The sequence below is a fragment of the Chaetodon trifascialis genome, chromosome 19 (genome assembly GCF_039877785.1).
Source record: "Chaetodon trifascialis isolate fChaTrf1 chromosome 19, fChaTrf1.hap1, whole genome shotgun sequence".
In the NCBI taxonomy this organism is placed as follows: Eukaryota; Metazoa; Chordata; class Actinopteri; order Chaetodontiformes; family Chaetodontidae; genus Chaetodon; species Chaetodon trifascialis.
This window is the reverse complement of record NC_092074.1, coordinates 18,286,806-18,302,250: the sequence shown is the minus strand read 5'-3', so window position 1 is coordinate 18,302,250 and position 15,445 is coordinate 18,286,806. Positions and strand designations below refer to the sequence as shown.

Sequence of the window (15,445 nt, the reverse complement as noted above, 5' to 3'; positions counted from 1 at the left end):
TGCAGATTCTCAGAGCACAAACATACAGCTAGACCCCCATTTTTGTTTTGTTTAATTCACATTTCAGAAAGCACTGGAATCCCAGTCACACTGTTGCCATTATTTCTAGATCTTCAATCATTTTCATGTTTATCTATTTGAAATGGGAATTTATTAAGCTCACAGTATTTTAATACTCATTGTGAGGCACTCCGGGCGAGAGCATTTGCTGAGCCCTGATTATAAAAAATGAAAAGAAATTTAATCAAAGATAGCCAAAACCCCAAACACTTGGCTTTTGACTGTACTTTTGAAGCCAGTACCTGTGGCTAAACTAGTTCAGTCTCTTAATGTGTCAGTGGGGTAGCAAAAAGCTGTGAATAGCATTTAGAGGGTAGATGATAATGTGCAACCTCTTATGCCAAGTCTGGCTAAACAGTATGTACTTTTCATGAAGACACCTTGTCTTCTTGTTTTCCAATATTGCACTGTAGCTCAGGTAGCCCTTTATTCTCACTGTCTTCCACCATGACATTGATTGATCTCTGCATCTTAACAGACAATAGCTCCCTGAGGTGGCTACACAAAAGGGAATCCTGGTTAAATATATTAGCTTCTTGCAATGGACACTGTAATTGCCCTCAGGAGAGTAACAGAAAGAAAGGTGGAATTTGAAAGGCCCCCCTCACAGGATTTAATCAATACATCAATCACTGCATTTCACTCAAAGGGGCTTCTATGAGCATGCGTGGATATTGATCTCAGTTATTGTTTGTTAGATTTTCAAATAAGTGATTTTCAGGGGTTTTATGCATTTACTGCCCTTTCGGTCTATCACTTAAAGTCAGCCTTGAAATACTGTCTGTTCTGTTAGCCCTTTTATATACTGTACTGTATATTCAATAATGAAAAGAATCATAGTAAATGGCTTGAAAGTAGGCTGCATATTTTAGCTTCTGAACAAAGAGCAGCACCATTACTGCATGTTATGGTTGTGTGGGCAATTAAGTGCAATTATAGTACCTGGAGTAACTAAAATCAATGTTCCAAACTCCCATCTTTCATTTCTTAAACTGCTGTAAATTAAACCATTTACTCTATGTAAATGGTTGCTCCTTAAAAGTAAATATGATTGACAGGTTGACAGACATTAGCAGGTGCTCAATCTCAAATAAAATGGGCAAAAAAGGATGGAATAATAACTGTTACTTTATTACCAAATATCCTACTTTAATGTGAAATATATAACTAGTGTTTAATTATTGTGACTTGTACCAGCCGTAGCATACACACAGATGCACACATTCATTTCAGTAGCTCCAAACACTATGGCTACCATCCACATACAGTATAAAATAAAGTACCTCAATCTAGCTTTTAATATCTGTCTTCTGTCTTTTTCATTTTGCTCCATTTAAAACCAAAATTTGGTATAGTGCCACTCACCTGCAGGTAGTGACATGTCCGCAATGAAGGTTTGAGGTCCGTGTGCATCATGGGCTTCTCTAGGTTAAGCGATGACTTCCTGTAGGCCTCCTTTGCCTGGCTGACTGTCAGTGTCGACCAGGAGCTCCTCTTCATGAATTTGCCCTCGGGTGCCATGGCCATGCTCTCACAGGCTGAGCACTTGACATCATTGTTACTCTTAGAGGTCTTGAGTGACAGGTCTCCAAAGTGGTGGCTGTGCATGGATTCTGGGTAGCAGTGGCTGACAGGTTCCCCGTGGTGCCGCGACATGACACTGGGTGTGCGGTAGGTGCTGTCACTATCCAGGTTGTCATCAGAGCTCCACCAGCCACCAGAGCGGTGCTTACGTTCTTTGCTCTTGCTCCTCTTGCTACCGTGCTTGGTGGAGTGGTGGCCATGATGGTGATAACCTCCTCCTCCTCCACCTCCTACAATATCACCCTTTGTGCCGTTCATCTTGGATGATCCCTCCAGGGAATGGGACTTGGTGAAGAGCTTCTGGACAGAATGAACAAGGTGTCTGATGCGGCCAGGACTCTCGCTGCGTTGCTCAGTGGTGGTGGAGGTGCGCTGGTACTGTAACGTGTGGAAGCCATCGCGGTGTAGTGGCAGTTGTTTCTCAAACTGGTCTAGCAGGTTAGCAGGAAGGCGGTTGCTTTTGGTGCCGGCGTAATGGGAGGAGGCGGCCGCCGCAGCTGCAGCAGCAGCTACGGCTGGAGAGGTGGCAGAGGCTGTGATGGCAGCACAGTCGTCCCGTGTGGCTGAGTCATAGCACTGAGAGCTGTAGTGCATTCTGGGGAAGGTGCTGCTGGAGATGTGGTCAGACGCAGCAGCTGGCGGCATCATGACAGGGGACATCATCATGCAGTCAGAGTGGATGGAGCTGCGCGGCGAGTAGCGATGGTGGAAGTCCATGGGGCAGCTCTCTGTGGGGCTGAGCAGGTAGGATGAGTGGCGGGAGTCAGAGCCATGATGAGTGTGGAGGTCATGGACGTGGGGGTCATAGTCCGAGCCATAGGGTAAAGGGATCTGGTGCTGGGAGCGGCTGCCCGATAAGCCCTTCATGTTCCTGGCTGGAGGGAGGCGTCTGCCTTCATTGACCTTTCGAGACGGGGACCAAGGTGAAAACTTCTGGTCTGTGTCAGAGAGGAAAGAGGAGACAAAATGAAGGAATAAGATACACATGCGTTTAAGAGATAATTGCTCTGAACAGTTTTAGTTATAGTTATTCTGTTTCCAATTATAATAAGAGCCATTGCTGTTATGGTTCTTATTGTAATTAGAGGCAAACACATGACAGATAAACACTGAAGGGATACTCTTTGCATTCATTGGACATTCTAAATGACAAGAGAATTATTGTTATTATTATTATTATTAGTACACAAAACCTCAGCAATACTGACAGTTTATGTGCATGTACTTAAAAAGTATGTAAATATTTCATCCTCACACTTTAAGCTGTTTCCAGCACAGTATGCCCCAAGGGACCTATAATGCACATGAACAGCCTTGCAAAGGAGAGACCATGTTAGTGGGAAGTTATTACAGTAGCACATATGGAAATATAAGGATTTCTAACTAAGAATGCCTAATCTTAATTACAGAGCTTTGAAGTTAACTTAAGTTGTTAACCTTTCTAATGAAGTCAGTAATGGGTAGTGTAGAAAAAAACCCTGCAGTATGAAATGACAAGTTATCCCTTATTGATCCCCATAGGGAAATTTATTCTGTATGTTTAACCCATCCTAAGTACTCGGAGCAGCGGGCAGCCACTGTGCAGAGCCCATGGACCATCTCCAGTTCTACACCAGTACTGACAGGGAACCCACACAAACTCGGGGAAAACATGCAAATAGCACACAGAAAGACACTGACCTGCTTGCTGTGAGGGAACAGTGCTAACCACTGAGCCACTATCCTGCTCACACATGACAAACACGACAACTATCACTGTACTACTCTTAATGTAATGCAGAGGCACAGATATATTTCTCAAGGGACATATTTCTGTTTTTAAGTCTGATAGAAATCCTTTCTTTTCTGCAGGCAAAGGGTTTGTGTTTGGTACTTAATGACACACTATGTGTCAGATGTCATCTGAAAAGGAGTAGTTCAAAAGCCTCAAAACAGCTTGGAGGTTTTAAAGCTCAGTTAAAGGAAATTTACTACTAATATAAAATATGTCATAGATTACTAATTTTCTCCTTCAGGCTATGATGACTGGAATTATCTTGAATATTTTTGCACACAGCTGATTTTTATTGTTTCCCATGAGCGCAGATATCGTTAGAAGAGTTTCATCTTTATATGGGCCAATAAAGAGAATACAGGAGAAAAATACAGAACGACAATAGATATATGCTGTAGATGTTTATTTGTGAGACACTGATGAGCATGAAAGTTCTAATAGTAGCATATTGATTGATTGACGATGAGTCAGCTGCTAAGAATGGCTGTTGCTTAATACAGTATGACCATTGGAGGTAATATCTAAAAAGTGACACACGGCTCCAAAATACAGTAACGCTGAAAATGGAGGGGGGATGAAAATTGCCTAACATCCTTTTTAGACCTGATATTGCCACTGTCAGTCAGAGTACAGATGTAAAACTGCATCAAATGCTTTTATCTTTTGACTTTGATAGTCAACTTTTCTGGAAGCAAAACATCAGGAAAACTTATAACATCAGGAGTCTGACCTGGAGCCCGCAAACACCTCTTTAAAAAGCAAAACCCCAGTTTGCTACAGTTCATCCAGTGTATTTCTTCATAAACCTATCCCACAGCAATATTGTAAGTAGGGAGCCAATTCTCTCAACAAATTGAGCTAACTCCTCTGGAATCTGTGATAAAAGTATTATTTCTCCAGCCCTGCGGTGGTGAACCGGTTGTTATCAGCTATGCCTAATTATTTTGAGAAGAGCTATGCACATCACTGGGCGGTGATCACAAAGAGCAACAAATTCTATACTACTTCAAACAGACTTTCAGATGAGAGATTTTAGTTGCTTCTATATGAAGTGTTAAAAAGTCCAGCATGGCCTCTTAAATCCTTTTTCTTGCTGAATGGTGAATGCTGCTCAGGTTCCTGTGACTTTTTTCTCTGTGTTTATACAGTGCTGAAACACTATGAACATAGTAAGCTCATATCTTATTATAGATTCAACATTTATTGCACTCGCTATTAAAAATGTAAATAATAAATACATTATGTTAAAATGCATACTCTCATATCAAGGCAGTTCCTTTCCATTCATTCCACTCACTAACATGGAGACTGTATAGCTGTAGAGAATGGGAGTATTTTTCCAATTTCTCTCATTATTACTGTGGGCAGAGCAATCTGCGGTAAATGAACAACAGACCTGCTCTTCAAGTCACAAAGCTTCGAGGACACAGTGTCTGCATGCAACACAGGAGTTTTATAATCAGTATCCAAGAGGCACTGTGAGTCAGTAGGATCAGCTCTTTGTGTCTGCAGCTGGTAGTACCTCATTGGTAATGTTTGGAAACTTAGAAACTGGAGTGTTCTGTTACAAGCAAAATGTCCAAACATCTGCCTTCACTTCAATTTTCATTTTTGGATTTATTGAAGTTTGCACTGCAGATGCTGAGACATTAACTACGGAAAACCTCTCTCTTGGATGTGTTGACTTGTTCTTCTAAATTCTAAATGCAAAATACACATTTTTGATAATCAGGTTCCATAAAATTAAATTCTGTTGGAGTTGTGCAGTGTAAATAAGTAAGTGTAAATTGTTTGACAGAACTAGAGTCATCAAATGTCTTTATCCAACAAGTGATTAGCTACTTATTTAAATCCTAACTTGATGTTGCAGTCACCAGTTAAATTAATCCATCATTCCCCAACCCTGTTTTTTTTTAAATGTACCACTGTCAAAAGGCATTACCAATATTTATTATTTTCCATTTTCCTCCCACTCAGACTGATGCACAAATCTTGATCGTGATTTCTGTTCTTCTGTGGACTATCAAGAAACCATCTAAACCAGAACTTTTTAACAAAACGAGCAGTGTTATTAAAAGCATCTGTCATCATGCTCATCCTCTTGCATAACAATTACAGCCTACATCTTGCCAGTATGTGATAAAAGCTGTAAGGTAAACGGAGATGATGCCGGAGCGCCTTGAGTGTCTGCCATTCCCCTGTAATTAATTATTTTAAGTTCTCTGCAGCAGGAAACCCCAGTCTGGAACAGTGCACACATCGTCTTACATAACATTTGGGATCTCTGATCTCACACACCATTTCAAAGGAGCCAGAAATAAAATGCACAGTTGTCATGGCAACCACTGCTGAAAACCCAGGAACTGTAATGGGATTTTCAAGGTTGTTTAGGGTGGATCCCGGTTTTATAAAAAAAGGAAATGAAAGACACACACAGTATACACTCAATCTTCATTTACCATATGGGCTGCTGTGTTGGGGAGGGCTGAACAATTAATAAAAATACTAATAAAACTGCAATATCCAAACTGCGTCAGCTGCCATTGTCCAGCAGTTGAAGAATGTGTGTAAATTTGCAAGGAATTTAATTACTTCACTATTTACAATCCATAATATCATTGAAAGATTCAGAGAAGCTGGAGAACTCTATACATAGAGGACACAGCTGAAAACCAGTATTGAATGCGTGTGACCTTCAATCACTCATGTGGCACGACGTTAAAAACCAACATGATTTTATGAAGAATATTCCTGCACAGGTTCGGGAACCCTTTGGAAAGCAATTATCTGTAAATACATTTCATCGCCCCCAAAAAAGTGAAAGCCATATAGTATATCAACAACATCCAGAAACATCACCAACTTAGATGGACTGACACACAGTGGAAAAGTGTGCTGTGGTCTGATGAGTCCACATTTGAAATTGTTTTTGAGAAATCATTGATGTATCCTCCAGGCTAAAGAGGGAAAAGGCCATCCAGATTGTTCTCAGTGCAAAGCTCAAAAGCCAGCATCTGTGATGGTATGGGGTGTGTTAGTGCCCGTGGCATGGTAACTCAGACAGCTGTGAAGGCATCATTAATGCTGAAAGGTCCATGCAGGTTTTGGAGCAACATATGCTGCTATCCAGACAATGTCTTTTTCAGGGACACCCCTGCTTATTTCAGCAAGACAGTGCCAAGCCACACTCTGCACATGTTTACAACACTGGCCTCCTCGTAAAAGAGTGCGGGTACTTGACTGGCCTGCCCTGGGTCCAGATCTGTCTCCCATTGAAAATGTGTAGCGCATTATGAAGGGCAAAATACAACAATGGAGACCCCGGACTGATGAGCAACAACTGAAATCGTAAATACAGCAAGAATGGGAATACTGAGTGTTGTTAAAACAGAAGGTGAGGTAAGGCAGAGGTAAACATGCCCAGTCCCAACAAAGCATCAAATTCCGAATGAGTGTATATGTACAAAAAACGACAAAGATTATCAGTTTGAACATCAAATATCTTGTTTGTTTGTTTGTTTTTGGAATTATAGGGTTATATTATCCCTTCTAAGTATGTCTTATATTATGGCCGTCAGAATTTAAATGTCTCTGACTGAGGGATACCCACCTTTGAATGAGCTCCCTTTGAAATTAAGTTGGGCAACAAAACACTTTTGAATTACTAACCCTTAAAACCCACTGTTAGTGTGGTTTGTTGTGCTGCAGGTTTTTACTTTTTACTTACAGACTTTCTTTGAAGGGCAATAATTGTTTTCATTAGAGCTTTTTATTTCATTTTTGTCATTCCTTTGCTTTGAATTTTGGTTTAGCTACAGTAGAAAATATTAAAACACACCATTATTCATTAGAGGGTGTAATCCTCACATTTAATTTTTGTCTTTTAGCAGAGGTTCTACAGGCTTGGTAAATTAAAACCCTGTGTGAACATAAGGAGCAGTAGATGTGGTGTTTTGGTGAGTTTCATTGTAATAATCACTGTATAGTGAGTATAGTACCATTCTTCGATGCTCCTCTCTTTATCTCATTTCCACCATCACAGCTCTGTGTCGTCTATCTTAGTCCCCTCTCACTATCTCTCAAATTCAGTGCATTGAAGTTGATGACATCAACTGGTTGCTTAGGCAACAAAATGTTTCAAATTAAGGCTAACAATAGTAATGAATACGCAGAGATTGTGTGTGTGTGTGTGTGTGTGTGTGTGTGTGTGTGTGTGTGTGTGTGTGTGTGTGTGTGTGTGTGTGTGTGTGTGTGTGTGTGTGTGTGTGTGTGTGTGTGTGTGTGTGTGTGTGTGTGTGTGTGTGTCTGTGTGTGTGTGTGTGTCTGTGTGTGTCTGTGTGTGTGTGGGTCTACATGCATACACATGCAATGTGCACAGTGTAATCAGATCCAAACTCGTTCTTCCAAACATGAAGCGATTCGGTCGTCTAACAGTGTGTCACTATGCTTGTGCATTCACTGTAGAGACTAAGCATCCATCATCATGTACTTCAAATGCAGTTTCACTTATACAGTGAGGTCTAAACCAATTTAAAAAAATGAATCATGCTTTGTATAGTAAACAACACTTTACGTTTAGCAATTTGCATTATCTAGTTGAATCAAGCTGTATAATTTTGATAATTCACAATACAGTAACACATTAAAGGCACCTTTTCACCCTGGTTTTCCAGTTACAGTCTTTGCACCTTGTGTCTGCTTAGGCCAAACTACACTGGATTGATTTGCTCATCTGGCTTAATATGCAGTTTCATCAGAATGCCATGACCCACTAAGTTGTCCAACCACCATCATTGTTTTTCTGGTTCTGATAGTCTTACAAGTAGCTATTAATTAGCAACCGCTCTGGAATGAGAAAATCATGTCCATTGATCTGTCATACCAGTGAAAGAAGAAAATGACAGAAAGACAAGCAAAACCTCTGGATGCTAATGTACTTCAATACAATGATTCTGAAAAAAATATAGTGTCACCCTTTCATGAAGCATGTATGAATGTTGGAAATGTTTTGAGGCCACATTTTCAAGGGATTTGGCTTGAGCTGTATTGTACAGATACTCATGTTAATGTTAATTCCCAGTTCATACCAGCGAGAATCGGGCAGATTCAACAATGGAATCATGAATATTGTGGAATCTGAAGTACACATTCAGATGACACGAAACATCTGCTCGCTCCCACATAGTGTCTGTATCACTGTCAGCCTGATCTGCATTTTCTCTCTACAATCACCCCAGCGTTCTGATTACATACACTCTCTTGAGGTGGCTTGATTACCCCATAATCAGCTGTTTAGAGACTAATCTTTCAACCCAGATTAGTCTCTTTAGCTATCAACCAATTCATTTCAAGTAGAGTCAATTTGACATAGATCATTTTCCAGAAAGAGACAGACTGAAGAAAACAAGTTAGCAAGAAGGTGCTAAAATGTTTCCACATTATGGATCAGTCCTTACACAGATGTAGTTTATGGCTGTGGTGTGATTATGTTCGATTACTTAAGCATTGCCCCTCCATAGGTCTGCAGGTAAAAAAAAGAAAATACTTTTGTGGTATGTGTACGCTTAATTGGTATTACAAGTTTGTCCCTGGTACAATACAAAAGATGAAGGGAGCTAAATATAGTAGAAGGTCAGCTCATCCAAAGCAGTTTTGCAGGTGCTTAATCAAAACTCGAACTAAAGGCACGAAGCAGACAAAGGATCCATACACTGCATTAATAGCTCCCAATACATTTACAGCAGCATTTCAAGATCATCTACAGGCTTCAAATTGACATATTGATTGATTGCTTGTTACCTTCGAACATTCTGACTGGCAACATCCTTATTTAATGTTATGGAAACGAAGTAGCCTGTAGCCGTTTGCCCTGGAGAACAGGAGGCCAGTGACACCTGTCTCCAGTCAATAATGAGGATGTGAAGGTGGAGAAGTCAAGTTATGGGAGTTCGTATCCTATAACAACTTTGTCTAGTATAACAACACAAACACACACTGACTGCCTGCCCGAGGACGCTTGTGTCATCCAATATTTGTAACAGACTGCTCGGCAACTTCTGCTAATACATAGTGGCCAGTGCACTGTTCTCTGTGTGCGGGGGAGGTGACATGAAGGCAGGGGATGCCGGCAGGCTCAACAAACAGGTAAAAAAAAAAAAAAGAAGAAAAGAAAAAAAAGGCTGTGTCATAGGGCTGAGTCTGGATACCCTGCAGGCAGTAGCAGAGGGGAGGATGAGCTCCTCAGCTCAGCTCTATCTTGGACAATACCACCCACTCTCCCTACGATGAGCTGATGCAACTATGGAGCACCTTTAGCCTCCAGCTCATCCGCCTGAGGTGAACCATGGAGTGTTTCAAGTGTTTAGTCAAACAGACTTCCATGTGCCATGCAGCTCTTACTTCTGATTCTATAATAGCACCAGTTTCACTCAGCAAGCGAGTGCTAAAGCCTGGTCGCCAGCAAAATGTACCTGGACTGGACCAGTCTGCAGCTGTGCCCTGCTGGGCATAATGTGTATTTCACACAAGAAGCTCCCCCTTTTTTATGTGCCTTCTATATATATATCAGCCAGTAGTTTTGAGTAAAAATCTGCACTGATTCTATTTGTCAGTCTGCAAGAGCGTAAGTTCAAACCCCAAAGGAATTAGCCAAGGTGAAGACTACGTACAGATTGCTGCCATCACCACCAGAGGTGCCTTTGAGCAACCCCTTCATCCCAAACTGCTCAGTGGCCAATACATTGTTGTCCATTGTTGGCAGCTTCCAGGTGTGATTGTGAAAGCAGAGCCGGAGAGTTGTCTAAAATGATAGTTGTGTTTGGATAAATATAGGTTAAAAAAAAGCTAATCATGCGCATTTGCACATGTTTGAGCACATATTCATCTCCTGACAGTATAAACTGATTACGTGAGAGGAGAGCTAAATCCAGGAGCTGAGGGGAAAAGAAAAGGACGTGGAGTGGGAGAGATTGATGGACTTTGGAGTCGACTGAATTAAGCTTCTGAAAGGCTTTTTGCGAAAAGGCAGCAAGCTTGTTTCCATTTAAGGGTGAAGGGAACATTTCAGAAGATTACATTTACTGTTGAGAAGATTACATGAAGCCACGGTCTGAATGTAAATCAAACTGTAAGTTGATACACTGCATTCAAAAATGAAATACTTTACAAAACCTTTTCATGAAGGTGACAGTCTGTGCTGTCGCTGTCATGCTGAGTACAAATGCTTCGAGTTTTCGTGATTGATTTTTATTCTATGTTCTATGAATGCAAGTACTCCCCCTTGGCTCTTCAAGTGCTCACATTGCAAGTCCATGAAACAGTGATGAGAGCCTTCCTGTATCAGAGCTTATGCAACAGCTATTGTGGTGCACGATCAACAGGCTGTTTCCTCTCTACCTTAAATGTGCTTCTGTCAGCACCTGATGCAGCCTGTAAAACCTTTTTTTCTCTTCCTGACAGAGATGCCACACACTGAGGGGGGAGGAGGGGAGGGGAGGGGAGGGGAGGGGGGAGATTAGGGCTAGTGCAGAAGAGAGAAAAGGGAGAGAGAGAAAGGGGAAAGCCTCTCTGCTCGCTCTGCTCTCTGGGAAACCAGTGTGCTGCTGGCTGCTAAGTTAAAGCTCTGCTGCTATGCTACAGTCAGCGCCTGGCCAGCATTTCCCAAGATGGTTGCATAACTTGGAATAAATGAGGCCTTCCTCCTCCACACCAATGCACAGCAAGCTAATGCCACAGGGAAGAACAGAGCAACAGGCAGCCAAACTGTAGAGCATGAATCACAGTGTTGAAAAATAACATCCTTGAGATAATTTATTGATCACCGTTGAGCAAAAACATCCGTTCTTAATCAATCGCTGTTACTGGCATGGATCTTTCCCTAGGCCTGACCTCTAAATTGAAGCCCGACCTCGATGTGTGGTGAGAACAAGCCACCATCCACTTGGAAACAAATCAAATCAGGTTAGTTACGCAGTTGTCAGATGATTCACATTCAAAGTGTCTAAGGGTTTACAGTTATACTGGAGGGCCACAACAAGCAGGAAGCTGATATGAATACCATGAGAAGGGACTGCCAGCTTCTATCAGCCTCAGTCTCTCACAGTCTTGGACAGCAGAACCAAACCACGTCATTTTGTGTTGAATTTGAACTACGTAAAAAAACAAAACTGTCCCAGTCGTCATGTATCTCATCTGCAAATGATTGATTGGTGTTGAAATGTGAAGAGATGTTTAGAGTAACTACCCAACGCCCTCAATAGAGTAAAAGAATTTACTACAATGGAGAGGTGAAACACAGCAGCAGTGTAATATTAACGACATACAGAGCCACCGTTACAAGCAGGGTAACACTGTGATCAGTCTTAGCAGTTTAGCTGCTTACGTAAACGTACATTTTCCTGTGATTTGATCGCCCCTTTGCCATAAATAAACCAATTAACAGAACATTCCTGTACACCTGAGGTGTCGTGCCCACGGCTAGAACAAGCTGCCAAAAAGAAGTGAAAGCATTCAGCACCCCCGTCTTTTCTGTTCTTGTTTTGACAAAATCATAGTATTCAGTAATTTTCCTTGTCCCCTATTTGCTGGTCAGGGTTGCATGAGTCTAGGTCCTATCCCAGCATGCATTGGATGGGAGGCAGGCAGACTCATTTGGACAGACAGCCTGTGCTTTGATAGAGTCGCTGAAACTCAAACCTGTAGTCAGTTTAGAGTGTAAGTCTTGAAGAAATTTTGATATTGTGCCATCTAAACAAATTGATTGCTTGGTTGAAGCTTTTTTATTCTTTGTGATCTTAAAAAAAAAACCCATAAAGGACGATGGAGGACTGTATGAAAATGTGTGCAATTCTGTCCATTTGAACAGTTGTTGTGTCAACCCTCTCTTTAGTTAGGTTTGCATCCAAATGTAGTGCAAATTTTAATTTAGAGAAAATGGGCGCAACTATATGGCGTAATTAACAAGCACCATTTTTTTTTTTTTTTTTTTTTCTGCCTTTTTGGTTTTTGATTGATTTTATGCACAAATTAAAAATGCACACAGGCTTTTTGATGTTGGACAAAATGTGGCACAAACAAGATTTTTTTGCAATCTGCTCAGATGATTTTATGTAAAAAGTAGGCATGATCTGGCAATGATTTGATTCATATTGTGACAAAGCAAATGCTCACAGCGAGCAGCAGAATGAATACCTACTGGAGTGAAATAACCAAAGCATCTTAGTGTTAATAAAGGTATTATAACTCCAGCAGAACCGCAGATACAGCAGGAAGGAGATAGTTCTCTTAATGCTAATGTGTTTTTGCTCGTACACACAGGGACGACAGTGAACATTATATAAGTGGAAAGAGTGTTAGACCTTGCAACGGAGACAAAATCATATTCACATGTAGCTTTGCAGCAGAGGCTGCGCTTCACCTTTTGATATATCCGCCCACTCCCTCCCACTGCTGCTGCTCTCTCCTCGGCAGGCAGACACTGGCTGATGTTGTAGTGATGCCACACACCCTGGACACAGCCTCAGTCTCTTCTCTACGCCCCTCAGTGGAAGAAAAAGCCAAATAGGGAGCTTATGGTTCATCACTGCTCACTGTGAAGCAGCCTGTAAAGCCTCCCACACTGCATTGATTTAACACAAAAGATACGGTCCTAGAGCAGCAACATTCGACTCCCTCAGGGTCTATGTGTATCTCTGATTATATGTATATAGATCTTTATACATACTGTATATGTGATGTGTGAGTTGAATTGCAGAATATTGAAAAGAAGAGCAAAATTATTAAGTTGGGTCTAAAACAAGCCATAAGGACCTTGTGACAATGTGTTGAACACATGAAGGAAGCCATGTGAGACGACCAGAAATGCTTTAATCCCTTCCACATAAGTCTGCCTCTTTTCATCCAGTGCTAATTCTAACCTTTTTTTTGTGGTTTCAGGCAATACACCAAAATATATCACTACTGATGATACAATATGGAACAAAAAAAAAAAGAAACTAAAAGTGTAGGAGGCTCAGGTTTGGCATCTTGCCTCCTCTCATTCAGTTCTTACAGCGAATGTTGATACGTCTCCATGGAAACTGCTCATATCTACAGCACGTAGCCATTGCAGAAGTCTCACTTTGTACAGCCTGTGTGAAGATTCAGACATCTGGAGACTTGAGCCATCTTCACACAGCAGAATGTTTAAGCCTCTGCCTACAAAATGTTCACCTCAACGTATTGTTTTGAAACATATGACCGCACAGAGAATACAGATTTATTCTGCTTTCTGCAAGGCGACAAATTTCCTAATTAGAACACAAATTTGATAGAAAACGTGAGGAACAACTGAGGCCAACTGTGCTTTGTGCCTGATGATTTTCTGCCTCCACATCATTTATTACAGCTGTTTATTACAGAAACACCTCATCTGCAGTTTTAGCAAGCCAAATATGCAAACACACACAGTCCTGATGGACCTTTTGTCGGAGTTACTGTAATGGTTCTCCAAAGTTTAGAGTCCCCCACCACTCAAAAAGGTTTTTTCGTCCAGCTCCTACAGTTGAATGTTTGAGCTTCACTGCGCCGAATGATATATGTTCAGTCAGTATGTTGAGTTAGACGCCCAAAGGCTGTTTTCACATTCTTTCTGCTGAAAGTGGAAAGTTTCTCTGCGCTCACTGAAACTCCAGTTTTAAAGAGGCGGGCCTATGAGCATGATGTGCGACATCACAGATAGTTTGGAAGCCAAATCAGTATTCACTATTCATCTTACACAAGTGTGATGTGGAAACTTGAAGCCTGCAATGTAAGAACACTGACAATGGACTTTTTATTAAAGTGGGAGGCTGTGAAGTAGTTCAACTTGACATGACACATTTGCATAATCATAGATTACAGAGTTTTGTAAAATACATCTGAATCTGCAAAATGCATCTATGCAAGTTCTCATTAAAATAGTACATAAATTGCATGCGTTTCTGCATTACAAGTCTGTCTAAATCCCCACAGCTTGCATGAAACTGTTATGGCTTTCAGCACGTTTTGAAAAATATACCATCTGTTGTAGCTGGAGACACTGAATTGCTAAGATGTAGATATCAAGTGCAGGGATATCCCAATGTGGCAACAACAACACTGACAGAAAACAGCCAGAAAAGCACAAACCGTCAAGCTAGATGTGTGCCAGACAAGACACATGAGAAACTGAAGCTGGAATGCAGCGTTGCTTTTTGCTTTACAGGTTAAATGTGATGTGCTTTATTGGTGTCCATACAGCATAACCTGTGCATCCTCGACATCCCATCATCCCAGTTATAGAAAGTTTGGGATGCCTCTGGAAACAAAAGGGGCTTTTGCATGTATATATGAACATGTACAGTATGTATGTATGACTGTCGCTTAGCAAATGTCAAACTGAATTGACTACAACAGAGTGCTTCTTCTCATGCTGTTACTATAGTTACTGCCAGTATTTATTTATTTATTTATTTATTTATTTATTTGAAGTTGGTCTAATTGGTTGAGTCCCTCATCCTCATCGTGCTTTAAAAGAAGTTTAGTCCAGGCCTCATTACGGAAGAAGAACAGTAATGCTCTTGCAAAATATTTTACATACACTTTGACTAAGAAGCATCTGTTCAAGTGATATACAGTCTGTGCACAGTCATCAGCATGGTGCAGCTTACCCTGGCCTGCAGCGAGTACCTCTGCACAAGAACACACCACCTCCCATGTGTTCCTCATTGGCCTTTATAGCCTCACGCAAGCAAGGACAAAAGCCAAACAATCACTGTAACTCTGTAACCCTTCCATCACTGACAAGCATGTTTAAGCAAAATCATCCAGACTTCCCATACAAACCCCTTATGATGTAGTTTGTATAATATTGATAGGTGTTATAACAGCCTTACAAAACAGCTGCTTAGTGGCTGTTTCTAGGAACTATTTTTCTATATTTGCGGCTTTCTCCGCTCTTCACTTTAGGAAAGGCAGTTTTTCTTATTGGACATATGCGTTAATGGCTAATGCATACAACAGGGTATTATG

The 15,445-nt window shown here is 41.1% G+C and overlaps 1 protein-coding gene across 1 annotated transcript in view; it reads right to left on the bottom strand.

Moving 5' to 3' along the window:
- dlgap2b (discs, large (Drosophila) homolog-associated protein 2b) overlaps positions 1 to 15,445 on the bottom strand; it is a 69,389-nt gene that overhangs the window by 19,352 nt on the left and 34,592 nt on the right. Inside the window, exon 2 of the mRNA XM_070988056.1 lies at positions 1,426 to 2,582. Coding sequence (XP_070844157.1) covers positions 1,426 to 2,582 — 1,157 coding nt within the window. The remainder of the gene's footprint in view (positions 1 to 1,425; positions 2,583 to 15,445) is intronic.